At 43.9% G+C, this 16,165-nt stretch overlaps 1 protein-coding gene across 1 annotated transcript in view; it reads right to left on the reverse strand.

The window, feature by feature from the left end:
- Nucleotides 1-3,029: 3,029 nt before the first annotated feature.
- Nucleotides 3,030-16,165, reverse strand: part of iapp (islet amyloid polypeptide) — a 23,186-nt gene continuing 10,050 nt past the window's right edge. The window contains exon 4 of the mRNA XM_031898111.1: nt 3,030-3,452. Coding sequence (XP_031753971.1) covers nt 3,293-3,452 — 160 coding nt within the window. The 3' untranslated portion in view covers nt 3,030-3,292. The remainder of the gene's footprint in view (nt 3,453-16,165) is intronic.

Raw genomic sequence — 16,165 nt, forward strand, 5'->3', positions numbered from 1 at the left:
AGGAAGATGTCAACTTCATCAGACAATGCGGGACCAGCCCGTTGGGGCAGGAAGCTGGGGTTGTTGATCTGCTGATCAAAGAGAGGCAAAGTGTGGGCCTAGGAACAGCAGGGGGGGACAGCATACAGAAAATATGGATTATAGAAATGGATCCCTATCTCCGCTGCTTTAAGGTCCACATCCTCATAAGTCACATAGGATTTATGAGGAGGCCCCATGCTTCCCAATGATACCAAACAGGGGCGGCCTATACCCGCCAGTTAGGAGAAATGGGTTCTGGGGGACTGGGACATGAGACCCCCCTCATGTTTGGTATCATTTTGATCGCCCCCATATGGGTTAAAACAATTCCCTACTTTCATAATAATATTGAGTACTGGCAAGTACCAATATTATATGAAAAGAAACTGGCATGAGAAGTACAGCTCTCTAAAGAGGGTGGGTGGGGACCACCCAAAGGGGTCATGTGACCAGTTCCTGGGAGTCTGGGGTGATTTGCCTCTGGGAAGTGTCAGGGTGCAATAGAACCTCTAGATTTGGGTGCTTGCGGCCTTTAAACGCGGTGGGGGCAGTTTGTTAAGTTTAGGTGGGTTGGGGCTGTTTCGGGTTTGATTGCATGAGTTAGCGGAAAACTGTGTAGTTGATGTGTTAACCCTTACAGCTGCCCACCTGGTCACGTACGTCTGTGGTGGCGTTCGTGACACTGACATTAACCCACTGTTCTCCCTGACACAAAGGTAAGTACACACTTTGCTAGTAACACAACTGCCATTCGCCGACTCAGTGTCAGTAGCCAATCAGCCTCTGATTCAGGGCCCATGCCCAACACACCCACTTGGAGGAGGAAGAGGAGGACTCTGATGTCTCTCAGTCTCAGTACAAACTGCTCATAGGATAAAAGAGGAGAAAGATAATGGGGAGGGGGGCAAACCCTATATCCCACTGCATGGGGGGACTGAACCCCAAGAGCCTGAAGGCCTCTATATTAGTATGTTGCACAGAGTGCTATTGGTGGTTTTTGAATTTTTTAGCTTTTTATTCAGCAACCCTCCAGTTTGGAATATCAGCAGCTTTAGGGTTGCTAGGGTCCAAATTACCCTGGCAACCAGCAACTGGTTTGAATGAGAAATTGCAATATGAATAGGAGTGAAATAGAATAGGTAATACAAGGTAGCAGCCCTGAAGAACAATAGTTTTTGGCTGCCGGGGTCAGTGACCCCCTTTTAAAAGCTGGAAAGGGTCAGAGGAGGAAAGCAAATAGCCCCGCCTACTCCTGATCATTTATCCAACCAGTGGGCTGGGGTCGTTCTGTAAAGTGATTTTTCAACATAATGACACTGAATTCAAAAAGGTCATAGGAATTTATGTGGGCCAATCACAGTTTAGATTGCTAAAAGGTTCATGTAAATTTCTAAGGCCCAGATAAGCAGAGACAGTCACATGGGTACCGGGAAATACACTCCCCCGTGCAAAGGAAGCAGAAACAGTCACATGGGTACCGGGAAATACACTCCCCCGTGCAAAGGAAGCAGAGACAGTCACATGGGTACCAGGAAATACACTCCCCCGTGCAAAGGAAGCAGAGACAGTCACATGGGTACCGGGAAATACACTCCCCCGTGCACAGGAAGCAGAGACAGTCACATGGGTACCAGGAAATACACTCCCCCGTGCAAAGGAAGCAGAGACAGTCACATGGGTACCGGGAAATACACTCCCCCGTGCACAGGAAGCAGAGACAGTCACACGGGTACCGGGAAATACACTCCCCCGTGCAAAGGAAGCAGAGACAGTCACACGGGTACCGGGAAATACACTCCCCCGTGCAAAGGAAGCAGAGACAGTCACACGGGTACCGGGAAATACACTCCCCCGTGCAAAGGAAGCAGAGACAGTCACATGGGTACCGGGAAATACACTCCCCCGTGCAAAGGAAGCAGAGACAGTCACATGGGTACCGGGAAATACACTCCCCCGTGCAAAGGAAGCAGAGACAGTCACACGGGTACCGGGGACAAATAACACTCCCCCGTGCACAGGGCAAAGCAGAGACAGTGCCAACGGGTACCGGGAAATACCGAACTCCCCGTGCAAAGGAGCAGAGACAGTCACACGGGTTACCGGGAAATACACTCCCCCGTCGCAAAGGAAGCAGAGACAGTCCACACGGGTACACGGGGAAAATACCACTCCCCGTGCAAAGGAAGCAGAGACAGTCACAGGCGGTACCGGGAAATACACTCCCCCGTGCAAAAGGCACAGCAAAGACAAGTCACACGGGTTGTACCGTGGAAAATACCAACTCCCCGTGCCAAAAGGAAGCAGAGACAGTCATATGGGTAAACGGGAAATACACTCCCCCGTGCAAAGGAAGCAGAGACAGTCACATGGGTCCAGAAATACACTCCCCCCGTTGCAAAGGAAGCAGAGACAGTCACATGGGTACCGGGAAATACCTCCCCCGTGCAAAGGAAGCAGAGACAGTCACATGGGTACCGGGAAATACACTCCCCGTGCAAAGGAAGCAGAGACAGTCACACGGGTACCGGCAAATACACTCCCCCGTGCAAAGGAAGCAGAGACAGTCACACGGGTACCGGAAATACACTCCCCCGTGCAAAAGGAGCAGAGACAGTCACAAGGGTACGGGAAATACACTCCCCCCCGTGCAAAGGAAGCAGAGACAGTCACATGGGTACAGGAAATACACTCCCCCGTGCAAGGAAGCAGAGACAGTCACATGGGTACGGAAAGTACACTCCCCCGTGCAAAGGAAGCAGAGACAGTCACACGGGTACCGGGAAAATCACTCCCCCGTGCAAAGGAAGCAGAGACAGTCACATGGGTACCGGGAAATACACTCCCCCGTGCAAAGGAAGCAGAGACAGTCACACGGGTACCGGGAAATACACTCCCCCGTGCAAAGGAAGCAGAGACAGTCACATGGGTACCAGGAAATACACTCCCCCCGTGGGGACACAGGGATAAGTTTGGGGCAGAGGAAGTTAGAGGAAGAGGAAGGACATAATACAGAGAGCGCTTTTGGATTTCCAAACATTTTAATAAAAAAAAACTTTGCGGCAAGTTCATTGCTGCAGACAAATCATATTATATATTTTGCATCTCGTTCCTGTCGGAGACTTTCCCAGCAGAACACTTTGTGCCGCCCCCCCCCACGCGGTCTGTAAGGGTTAATGAATGAGACTGTCCCCGTTACAGGAGGCGGTGAGAATAAGATGGGGCCCTAACGATGATTTATTCACAGGAAGGTAGTAATGGGGGGGCGTTCCTGCTAAGAACCCCCAGAAAGGTCCCTTTTGCCGTATGTGTAGGAGCCCACGTTGGTCGGCGAGTAAATGGTGCCGATGTTATTGTTGGATCGGACCAAGAAGTCGGCCAGGCGCTGCGTCACGCACGTGGCGGTGTTGCACTTTCTCTTCTCTAAACGGTGCCTAAAACAACAAAAATATATGATAAATACGATAAAAAAAACGCTAAGAAGCGAGTGAGTGACAGCCCCACAGCGCCTGGCAGCTTCGTTTGGGGGGGATCATCTTTCCACCCACTCACCCGCCGAGACATTAGCGGCGCCTATTATGTCTCTAAATGAGAGAGTCACTTTCACTTGTCTCCCTGCGTGACTCACAGAGAGGAGACTGTCACCGCACTCACTGGGGGGGGCTTTACAGCAGTCTCAAGTTTTGGATCCGGCCGAACCCTAAATCCATTGCGAAAGATTTGGCCGAATACCGGAAAGATGGGGGGTATATCTGTGCCTATATATTATACAGTTACATTATGTGCATATATGATATTGGGGGTTACACTGTGACAGTGGGGGGGGGGGGAAAGATGGGGGGTATATCTGTGCCTATATATTATACAGTTACATTATGTGCATATATGATATGGGGGTTACACTGTGACAGTGGGGGGGGGGAAAAAGATGGGGGGTATATCTGTGCCTATATATTATACAGTTACATTATGTGCATATATGATAATGGGGTTACACTGTGACAGTGGGGGGGGGGGCGCTGGGGGAAGATGGGGGAATTATCTGTGCCTATATATTATACAGTTACATTATGTGCATATATGATATGGGGGTTACACTGTGACAGTGGGGGGGGGGGGAAAGATGGGGGGTATATCTGTGCCTATATATTATACAGTTACATTATGTGCATATATGATAATGGGGGTTACACTGTGACAGTGGGGGGGGGGGGGGGAAAAGATGGGGGGTATATCTGTGCCTATATATTATACAGTTACATTATGTGCATATATGATATGGGGGTTACACTGTGACCAGGGGGGGGGGTGCTGGGGAAAGATGGGGGGTATATCTGTGCCTATATATTATACAGTTACATTATGTGCATATATGATATGGGGGTTACACTGTGACAGTGGGGGGGGGGGCTGGGGAAAGATGGGGGGTATATCTGTGCCTATATATTATACAGTTACATTATGTGCATATATGATATGGGGGTTACACTGTGACAGTGGGGGGGGGGTGCTGGGGGAAAGATGGGGGGTATATCTGTGCCTATATATATACAGTTACATTATGTGCATATATGATATGGGGGTTACACTGTGACAGTGGGGGGGGGGAAGATGGGGGTATATCTGTGCCTATATATTATACAGTTACATTATGTGCATATATGATATTGGGGGTTACACTGTGACAGTAGGGGGGGGGGGCTGGGGAAAGATGGGGTATATCTGTGCCTATATATTATACAGTTACATTATGTGCATATATGATATGGGGGTTACACTGTGACAGTGGGGGGGGGGGCCTGGGGAAAGAGATGGGGGGTATATCTGTGCCTAATATTAAACAGTTACATTATGTGCATATATGATATGGGGGTTACACTGTGACAGTGGGGGGGGGGGGAAAGATGGGGGGTATATCTGTGCTATATATATACAGTTACATTATGTGCATATATGATATGGGGGTTACACTGTGACAGTGGGGGGGGGGGGGGAAAGATGGGGGGGGTATATCTGTGCCTATATATTAATACAGTTACATTATGTGCATATATGATATGGGGTTACACTGTGACAGTGGGGGGGGGGTGCTGGGGGAAAGTGGGGTATATCTGTGCCTATATATTATACAGTTACATTATGTGCATATATGATATGGGGGGGTTACACTGTGACAGTGGGGGGGGGGGGGGGGAAGATGGGGGGTATATCTGTGCCTATATATTATACAGTTACATTATGTGCATAATATGATATGGGGGTTACACTGTGACAGTGGGGGGGGGGGAGATGGGGGTTAAATATCTGTGCCTATATATTTATAACAGTTACATTATGTTGCATATATGATATGGGGGGTTGACACTGTGCGTGGGGGGGGGGGGGAAGATTGGGGGGTAATCATCTGTGCCCAATATATTATAACAGTTACAATTATTGTGCATAAATATATGGGGGTTACACTGTGGACAGTTGGGGGGGAGCTGGGGGAAAGATATGGGGGGTATATCTTGTGCCTAATATTAATACAGATCATTATGTGCATAATATATGATATTGGGTTACACTGTGACAGTGGGGGGGGGCTGGGGGAAGAACATGGGGGGTATATCTGTGCCTATATATTTAATACAGTTACATTATGGTGCATATAGATATGGGGGTTACAACTGTGGACAGTGGGGGGTGGGGGGGGGCTGGGGGAAAGATGGGGGGTATTGCTGTAGCTATATTTTATACAGTTTTTACATTATGTGGCATATATGATATGGGGTTTCCAAACTGTATCATGGGTGGGTGGGCCTGGGGAAAGATGGGGATATATCTGTGCCTATATATTTGACAGTTACATTATGTGCAAATATATGATATGGGGGTTTCACCACTGTGAGACAAGTGGGGGGGGGTGGGGGGGGCTGGGGGGGAAAGAATGGGGGGTATATCGTGGCCTATATATTATACAGTTACATTATTGCATATATGAATTGGGTTACACTGTACAACTGTGGAACAGTGGGGGGGGGGGCTGGGGGAAGATGGGGGTATATCGTGTGCCTATATATATAGCAGTTTTACATTTATGTTTGCATATATGATCTGGGGGTTCACAACTGTGAACGTGGGGGGTGGGGGGGCTGGGGGAAAGATTGGGGGTGAAGATATCTGTGCCTAAATAATATTATACAAGTTACATATGGGTGCATAGAAGAATTTTGGGTTACAAACGTGACAGTGGGGGGGGGGGGGGAAAGATGGGGGTATATCTGTGCCTACATATATTAATACCAGTTACATTATGGGTGCATATATTGATATGGGGGTTACACTGTGACAGTGGGGGGGCTGGGGGGAAAAGAGGGGGAAGAGAATAAGATGAGGGGAAGCATATTAGATAACAACCAACCGAGTAAATGCTAGGCGTCTACCTTTTATAATAATGTGCCCCGCTACCTCTCTCTTGTAGATTTCAAATGATAGGCCGAATCCAAGAAATGCTGTCAAACCTGGCACAAGCAGCCATAGAAGTTATTATTTTACAGATACTTGTATTTGCTATGAGAGCTACATTTTATGCAAATCCCTTATATAGGGTTGTGGGCACCAATTCTCACAGTAACATGTCTAGCAACTCTGCGGGCAGGGGTCGGACTATGACCTCAATAGGGGCCTGGAAAACGTTGATGTTGTGAGGTGGAGCCAGTGTATTGTCCGAGCAAAGACGGGGTGTATGACAGGAAAGAGCTGCCTGGCGTTCCTAGGCCACTGGGGACTTTTTCCTAATTGTTGCGATCAAAACAAACTGGGGGCTAGAATGGCGACACCTTATCACTCAAGGAAAAGTTAACTTTGATATAAAAGGAAGGCAAAAACCTAGAACCAATCTTATTACTCCTCACAAGGAAAAATCCCATTCCTTCCTCCCCGATATATGGTGGTTGAAAGATATATCACAAATTAAACAATAACAAATTGTTATATGGCAAGAATAGACTGAACCAGGGTATATCAAAGCATGGGTAGGATCCATTCATCTGGAACCCATTACCGCAGAAAAGCTTTGAATTACAAAAGCCTATTCACAATCCTCTATACATTCCATTTAAACAACAACCTAATTGAGATTTTTAAAAAATTAATCACCCGTTTATCTCTGTAATAAGAAAATCACCTTGTATTGTGAACATTTAAACATGTGATAATAGCGCTAATATCCTAGTTGCACAAATCAGAACAACTCTAATTGTGTTTGATAAAAATTAAGACGATACAATAGTTTCCCACACATGCGCTCGTTACACTTCCACCCAGATATGTCTTCCTTATTTCCTCTGTACCTGGGATTTACAGTTTAAATTTTGAATGCCTGTCCAGTCTCCCTAAAGCTAAAGATCAGTGTGATTTGGCTACAGAACATTACGGAATAATCACTTTAGTCTTGTATCCCTGTGCTTAATAGTTCGCCAGGGCTTACTTACACTGCTCACACAATTTATCCACACGGTTATGCCTGAGGCCCCATTATTTAGGCGTGCCATATAAAGAAAAGGGTGTGCACATTGATTATTGTCTTATTGAGAGGGGATGGAAGAGGTTTAGCATATTTGAAGTTCACAAGTTCACAATTGTGCGTTGTAGCTCGTACACACATTCATTAATAGACTTTCTTCAGGTTTTCAGTTAGCTGTTGTTAGGGTACCTGCTGTAGAGGTAGCATTTAATTTCAAGACTGCAGCCACAGAATGGTTGAACTATACTCTCTCATCTCTGGCCTCACAGTGGATACAATAGGAAAAGAGGAAAAAAACAATAGCACAGAAAGAATAATTGCTACAACAGAAGTCAAACTCCTACAATTGTTGGAACACAATTACAGACAATTCAGGTATGGAAATCCCTAATTAAAAAAACTGGTATCCAAGAGAGCTCGCACATTAGACTCCCAATTCCATAAAGGCAATATTCCATCAGACGCCCTTTTAGCAAATAATTGTAAATGTTCTTTTTTGTAATAAAAAAACACACCAGGTGCAATCCGCTGAAGCTCTCTTGAGAGCTTGAGAACCTCAGTGGCTATCACATAAAGCGCTGAATATGACATCTCATATTGGTGTCAAAACAATTGGTTTGAGTTTTATTTAATGTCTAAATGATCATGCAGCCAACTTTAAAAGGTGTGGAGATCACTTATCTGGAAATACCCAAGGTCCCAAGCATTTTTGGATATAGATCAATATAAGTATACATATTGTCTAATTCATCAGTTTCTGAACTGTGGATGTGGAAATTCAAAACTATACTACCAAAACAGGCGATACTGTTCACAAGCCTATATTATCACCTCGGGGTAATAGCAAGGGCAAAAATTAAAGCCGTTTGTGGCGCAAAGGAAGGCCCGTTATGCAAATGAAAAAAACAACAGTCACACGTGGAAGATAACCCTCGAGTTTCAGACCAGGCCCCTTTGCAAATAGGCAACTAGACAAAGAGCCCTTCCCTTTGCCCTTGATTTTACTATAACGCCTCTACTCATGTTGAACAACCCAAGATCTAAGCATGAGGTCAACTGTAAGTATGACATCAGAAATTCTGGATGAGATTTCAAAGAGAGTTTGAGTTTTGGGGGAGACGGCGCGAGAATACAACATATCGTAAGCTCTCATAAATGGGCCCATTCTAACACAAGTCAAGCACAAGGGAGTAGGCTAGGAGGCTAACAGTTTCAAACATTAATGAGAAAATAATCAGCCAGAAGAAAACTACGACTAAAACTTGGCATCCTTTAGGATGAGCCCTCATATTCTTGCATAGGGTGCAAGGGGTCCTTCATTATTAGTGAGGGCATGTGCAATTAACAAGTACAAAATACAACAATACACACTAATTCACTATCCACACTTTTTAGGAAATTACAAAGAACTTGTGAACTTAGTAAAAAAAAGACAAAACTTACACCATCTAAAAGCTGTTGGGGGAAATACGTACATTGTAAGACCCACTCGAGTTGCAAGACGGAGCTAGACGCCTCAAAGGAGACCAAACAATTCATATAACTATCATTTGGTGGTGTTAAGAGGTTTCTTGTGTTCTTTTCAATTACGTATTTTAATTTGGTCAATGCTTTTTATATCTTGGAAATCTTTAAGAAATAAACTAGACATTTGTAGTTTTAGTGGAAATTGGGTTTTTGTGGTTTTTTCAAAAACTCTACAACCAGAATGTTGATAAATGGGCCTCTTAGATTGTATGTTTCAGTGAATTGGATCCCAAGGAGGAGTGGTCAGAAATGCCAATGTTTCCCTGGTAAGTTTCTGATCCATAAATAAGCATTTTTTTCCAGACTTAAGGAGCAGACAATCTCTCCTCAAATTTTTGTACATTGATTTCAATTCTTGTGTAACTGGGCTTTGGGGTAAAAGGCTCTTTTGGATTATATCAGTATGCAAAAACTAAGATAATAAGGCATTGGATCTGGTATTTAACTGTCCTGGTGTCCTTTTTATAACACCTGGGGGCAAATTTATCAAAATGTGAGTTTAAAACTCAATACTTAAAAACTCACCCATGTTGCTATTCATCCTATGGGATTTTAGGGCATTGACGTCAAGGGATGAAAACCTAATTGTAAAGGCCTCACCTTGGTATGCAGTGCAGTTTTAAGGCTCCAGTCCTAAGAAGGATATTAATGAGCTGGAGAGAGTGCAGAGACTGCACTAACTGGTTAGGGGATGGAAGATTTTAAGCTATGAGGTGAGACTGTCGAGGTTGGGGTTGTGGTTTTCAATATTGAGAGGACAATCCACTAGCCGTGCTAAAGGCGACTATGCGATACGAGGTCACACGGGTACACTCGATTACTCTGTACAGCAAATACAGGTTAGGAAAGATGAATTCAATCGCTGCACCTCTGGCGGGGCTCTGCTCTTCGTTCGCACAGGATATTGCGCCATAGACCTATAAGACAATCAGAAGTCGCGCGGCGAGTTACCCAGGGGAAAGGTTACACCCCCCCTGGTTTAGACATAAGAAGGGAAGACAACGGGAGATGATCCATATGTTGACAGCAGCTGCAGGGGTGTTTTATTCCACCAGTGGGGGCAGTGAGGTTGGGAGAATGCTCCTTCCTAGTGGATAGTGGTAATGGCAAGAATTCTGTACTGGGGAATGAGACCTTCTCAAGACGCGGGCCTGGACCTCGAAGATCTTTGAAGCAAAGCAGGAAAGGACAGATAGAGACAGATCACATCCATCGGGTACCAGGCTATTGTGATACTACATATCTCAGTTTAATAGTGATGTAGAGTATAAAATTACACTCGCCTCCTCTCGTAATGCAATAGGATGATGTGTGGTAGAGACACTCAAGTCAACAGGTACCCGATTGGTAAGTATAAATACACTCCGGTTGTGTGTGGCTGGGTCGTTTGGAAAACTATGGAGAGCAGAGACTAGGAAATCTTGATAGTGAGGGTACCCTCTTTTCAAAGCCGGCTATGTAACTATTTTTAAAGAAGTGTATTTATCAGTGGTCACTTACTTAAATGATAAATACATTTCCAAAAAGTGCGACATAGAAATAGAATTAGTAGGGAGCTCGTAGTCTTTTCTGGTGAGTTTTTCTGTGGAGAACTCCCAACTGTCGTCACAACATAGTGGTAAGAGGAGAATCAAATCTGATCACCTGATGTGGTACCTACTGACGCGCTTGAATAGAAAAAGGGTGATAATTAAAGAGTACATCACATACTCTTTCGACTACTGGTATACAGCAAAGCTTACAGATCTTCGAGAGCGCGAAGCCTAGTGTAGGCACACTAAAACACGTGGTAATTACGTCGTGGGAGGTCTTTCACATAGCTTATGCTTCTCACTCGCTGGGGAAAGAGGCATCATAGACGACCTGTCCATCACATAGCGCACTCAAGCACCATGAAGTAGCACGACCTCACTCATAGTGGAGGTATGGGAGCTGATACTGGAGCCTTTGGCACTTCTCCCTTTAATTAAAAATAATAATAATAATAATAGAAGAAAAATTTCACACTCCCCCCCTTAGGATACACAGTATACGTGCAACCCACGTTCCCCCCGTGCAAAGGAAGGGCAGTCTAAATGTTTGCATAGCTCTCTCGCTCCTACTGCCGATAACCTGCTTCCCCTCCCATAGAAATCCATAAAACTCACGTCCCCCCACGCGGAAATTAGCACTCCCCCGTGCAAAGGAAGCAGAGACGTCACACGGGTCCCTTAGAAATGTGTAATCTGAGCTTATATTGGTTAGAGCTGAAGAGCTTAAGCAGCACGTACACGCTACTCGTAACACCAAGGCGCCAAGGCAAAGCGAATCGGCAGCGTGCACAACTCAACGGAGAAAGACCTCCTCAGGCTCCTTAATCAGAGTATGGTAAAGCTTTCTTCTGCAGAATAAATAAAGTGTTTCTAGATGGCACTAATGTGGGCAAATCTATTGGCAGTAAAATGTGCGAAAATAACATTCGTACTCTCTCGTTCTCACCCGGTCTTGACAAAGGTATTTATTTTGAGACACTAGCGAGGGGCTGATTAGTAACATAGACCCACACTTGAGAGATACCCCGACCGCGAATTGGAAAAGTTCCGACTTGAAAACGAACATTTTGCGACTTTTTCGTAATGTTTTGCGATTTTTTCGGCGTCTTTATGATTTTTTCGTTAGCCAATACGATTTTTGCGTAAAAACGGCGAGTTTTTTCCGTGCCTTTTAGAAGTTGCGTAAAATCTTGCGAATTTTTCCGTAGCGTTAAACATACCGAAAAGTTGCCGCCCTTTTTCGTAGCGTTAAAAACTTTAAAGGTGCGAAAGTTTTCGCGTAAGTTTTAACGCTAACAAAAAGCGCACTTTTTGCGCAAGTTTTAACGGCTAGCGAAAATGCGCAAGATTTTACGCAACTTTCGTAATGGCTACGAAAAACTCGCGTTTTACGGCAAAAATCGTATTGGTAACGGAAAAATTCGTAAAGACGGCCGAAAAAATCGGCCAAACATCGAAAAAAATCGCAAAATACGCGATCTTTACGAAAAAAAAACGCAATCGGACTCATTTCGACCCGTTCGTGGGTTAGTAAATCAGCCCTAGGTAGCAGGTTATCTTTTTTGCAATGGACTGTTTTGTAAAGTAATACCTTCCAACATTCCCGCCTAAAAGCCAGCCTCAGGATTACTCTTCAACAACTGAAGTGACATACTGCCTCGCATTCCAAATGTAGTTTTTTAAGAAAGGCTTAGAGATAAACATTTAGCAATAATCTTCTTAAACGCGAGCTACAAGGAATAAACTATTGTAATTTCCCCATTGTTTTTCAAATATGAAATTAATTCATCATTAACATTTATTTCCATGTTTAATTGTGTAGAATAGATTACTAAGTGAGAAAAAATAAGCATTCTAATTTAACTTAAATTTAACACCCAGAAGTATTAACTCAACAATTCAGATTGAGATTTGGTTATAATACTGCCAAAGGAATTATTTATCTTTAATTAACAAACATCTAGGTGAAATCTTATTTTTTCCCTCAAGTAAATTTAATATTGAGAATGAACTACGTAATTACATATAATGTATTATATCATGTATTTTTATAACATTTATATACAGGTTATTCAGTTGGGGGTCGTGTAAAATGGCGGTTTTCAAAGTTCAATTTCCAGAGCACATCTGTTACCTTTAAGTGACCCTTTATTTTTTTTCTTGTAATTAGAAACATTATCCTGTAACTAATACTATCCTAAGGCAGTTTGTAAATTAAAAGTTCCTATATGCATAATGGGCAAATATGTATGGCTTTATTTAATCTAGCACCACAATTGTAACAACAGTTTTTTACAAAGGCGTGAACACAAACATGGGTATAGTTTATATTAATTATATAGGAACAAAAGATAATCAATGCTTAAAAGCTAAGAAGCTTTCCAATACACAGATTGGAAGAGCTCCCTGCGCATAAGATTGGCCCTTGTGGATAATTAATTAAGCAACTGGCTAGATAAGTGGGTGAATTAACCATCAAATGTCTCTATTTATCAGGCAGTAGTTTGAAAGGTGGCATTATTCTCAGTGGTATTCCTACCAGACATATTGACTTTTCATTTCGTAACATACATGCAGGATGTCCTCACAGCCACCCAAGAAGCACTCTTTAGTATGATTAGTGGTTGTTTTCTCTCTTTTCTCATACAGACTACTGGGAAGAGCTACATGCTAATCCCAAAATCTACTTGAACCCGTTGAATCTTGAATCTTCCTCTGCAGGTCTTTTGCTACACTAAGTGGATATGTGCCAGATGACGTCAGGCGTAGAATCGAGTATGTACACGATGGCAATGGTCACCAGAGACCAGAAGTGGGCAGGCAAAGGGTATTATACCCATGTGAAAGCATGCTGGCAATTCATTTTCATTTCATTTCAGATTTCTCTGAGTAAATAAGACTTCCTCCCTTCTTCCATGTTCCTATGGCCGATGAGTTTAGTTACAGTAATGGCTGAGCACATTTATATATATATAAAATGTAAAACATAAGTAGATCATGTATAAGGTGTGGAGGTATCTCTGAGTCATTTTTTACAAGGCAACTGTTTCTTCTACAATTTCGCAATAGCGTAAAATGGCTTTTTAGATTATGTTTTATTTACACATCATTATAATCACTAATTATAATCACTGTGGCTAGTGGCAACTCATAAAGGGCGTGCGGAAAACTGTTCATATCACAATCGAGCAGAATACGAGCCAGGTGGCACTCAAAAAGGTTGAGGACTGAGAAGCGAGATGGGAAGAGTACTTTGTTCGTTCCACTCATTTCTATCCATGTTCGGTTACCCGCCGAAAATCTGTATCTTCCTTAATCAGCTACAACTAAATCTCCGCAAGTTGTGATAAGTTTTATAACATCCCTCCTTAAGTTGTCGCCAGCGCAGAATAGTCACGCAGTCGCACTATCACTTACGCGGGTTCTCTCTCACCACAGTGCCAGACGTTTTTTTAAGCATTTTGTACTCATTCACCTTTAACAGTGTTTTTGGTAGGAAAAACCTCCACCCGAAACTGGGACAATTATTATATCGTGTTTTTTCGTCACTTAATTGGGCTTCGACATAACATACCAATTTTTATGTGAGAGCTTTTTTTCTTCTGGGATATGGAAAATGTCACTGTCATCTCTCTCTCGTTGGAGGTGAAATATGTAAAGAAAAAGCAGAATAGAACAATTATGAAAAAACACACTTATCTGGTATACCATTTTGAGGTTTTTCCTAAGCAAAGTTGAGAGGTATATAATTACTCACACTTCCACTTTTCTTTTACTTTGTTGTAAAAGCCCTCGATTAACTCCCACTTCCCAGACTGATGACACCAAATGAGAAGTCGAGTGGTAGACCCAGTCACCCAACCAGGTGTTACCGCTGTGCGCAGAGAAGTAACCCCAACCCTAAGGCAATTACTTAGTAACAATATCACACCAGAACAAAGCAGAAAGCGCTTGTAACAGTTAATGCAGCATAACTTATAATGTAAATCTAAAATATCCCCTCATGTTTGGTATCTTTTAGAAACTACAGACCTTCAGGTTTCTAGGGTGCAAATGTAGTTTTCACTTCAAAGCCAACTACCTTTTGTCAGGTGCATGTGGAAAATTTGAACTTTTTATGACATTTTTTTTTTTTTTTTCTAAACGTAAACTTGGACGCATGATCAAAATGTGGATTTGAACAAAAAAAAATCTCATAAAATTTTCTAGGAGCGGAGAGAGAGCTATAACATTCTGCACAAGCACAAATTCCTCTGACATCGTGGCAAAAAAGTGGATGGACCACGCATACAGTAGTAATCAGGTCAGGTGGGCAACCATATAGAGAATAACTGGGCGCACCAAACACCTCCAAGCAGGGGCAATGCAGCGAAAAGGAGCGAAATCTCTACCAGCGCTGACACAATCTCCGTTGGGGGCTGGCGCTCTATGTGCACTTTCCTGCCACCGTGGGTGGGTATACTTTAACCACGTGATGTGGATCAAGTTTGGGGGCAGAGCCGCGCAAGTTAGCCCTACCTGTGAATAACCCCAACAAACTATATATTGTCCATGGAAAAAGGGAAGTGGAGCACAGATCAGATACAGAGAGCGCCTTTTTATGAGAGTTTCAGCAAACACCAATTTTAATAAAAGAAAACTTTGAGCGCCACAGTTACTTCCTTCTGCGCCTCGTCTATTCTACAGATACAAGAGTAAATATTGGAGTTGTGACCTGCATGTACCCCTTTTGCAGAAGTTGACATATTCGTCGTTCTCTCTCGTCGGTTTGGGCAGACTTTAACATCGCACAGAGAGAAGACAACGTAATATATTCGCTAGCGCGACCTCTCTCACACACCCCCCTACGCATCTTATGCGCCCTCTGCTCAAAAATGGGTTAATCGAAATTGAGAACACTACGTCAACACGTTTATCAGGAGCGAGAGTCGCACGCGCATCAAATTAAGATGCTGCAAGTTCCCGCGAGGCCATCTAAAAACATCGATTTATATCTCACCACCCAAATAGTGTATGGGTTGTGCCACATAAAACGTAGGAAGGTAGTACATCTCGAGGGGGGCGGTTTCCCTGCTAATGAAGACCCCGAGAGAAAGGTCCTCTTTGGCCTATGTATGGAGGAGCCCCGTTGGGTCGGCGAGTAGATGGTGCCTGCCGGATGTTATTGTTGGATCGGACCAAGTAAGTCGCCAGGCCGCTGCGATCACGACCTGTTCGGGCGGTGTGCACTTTCTCTCCTCTAAACGGTGCCTAACAACAAAAAAATTAATGATAAATACGATAAAAAAACGGCTAAGCAAGCGAGTTGAAGTTGACAGGCCCCCACAAGCGCTGTGGCAAGCTTCGTTTTGGGGGGGATCATCTTTTCCACCCATTCACGCCGCCGAGACATTAGCGGCGCCTATTATGTCTATAAATGAGAAGAGTCCACTTTCACTTTGTCTCCTGCCGTGACTCACAGAGAGGAGACTGTCACCGCACTCACTGGGGGGGCTTTACAGCAGTCTCTAAGTTTTGGATCCGGCCGAACCCTAAATCCATTGCGAAAGATTTGGCCGAATACCGGAAAGATGGGGTATAC

Source organism: Xenopus tropicalis, chromosome 3, assembly GCF_000004195.4.
Source record: "Xenopus tropicalis strain Nigerian chromosome 3, UCB_Xtro_10.0, whole genome shotgun sequence".
Classification (NCBI taxonomy): Eukaryota; Metazoa; Chordata; class Amphibia; order Anura; family Pipidae; genus Xenopus; species Xenopus tropicalis.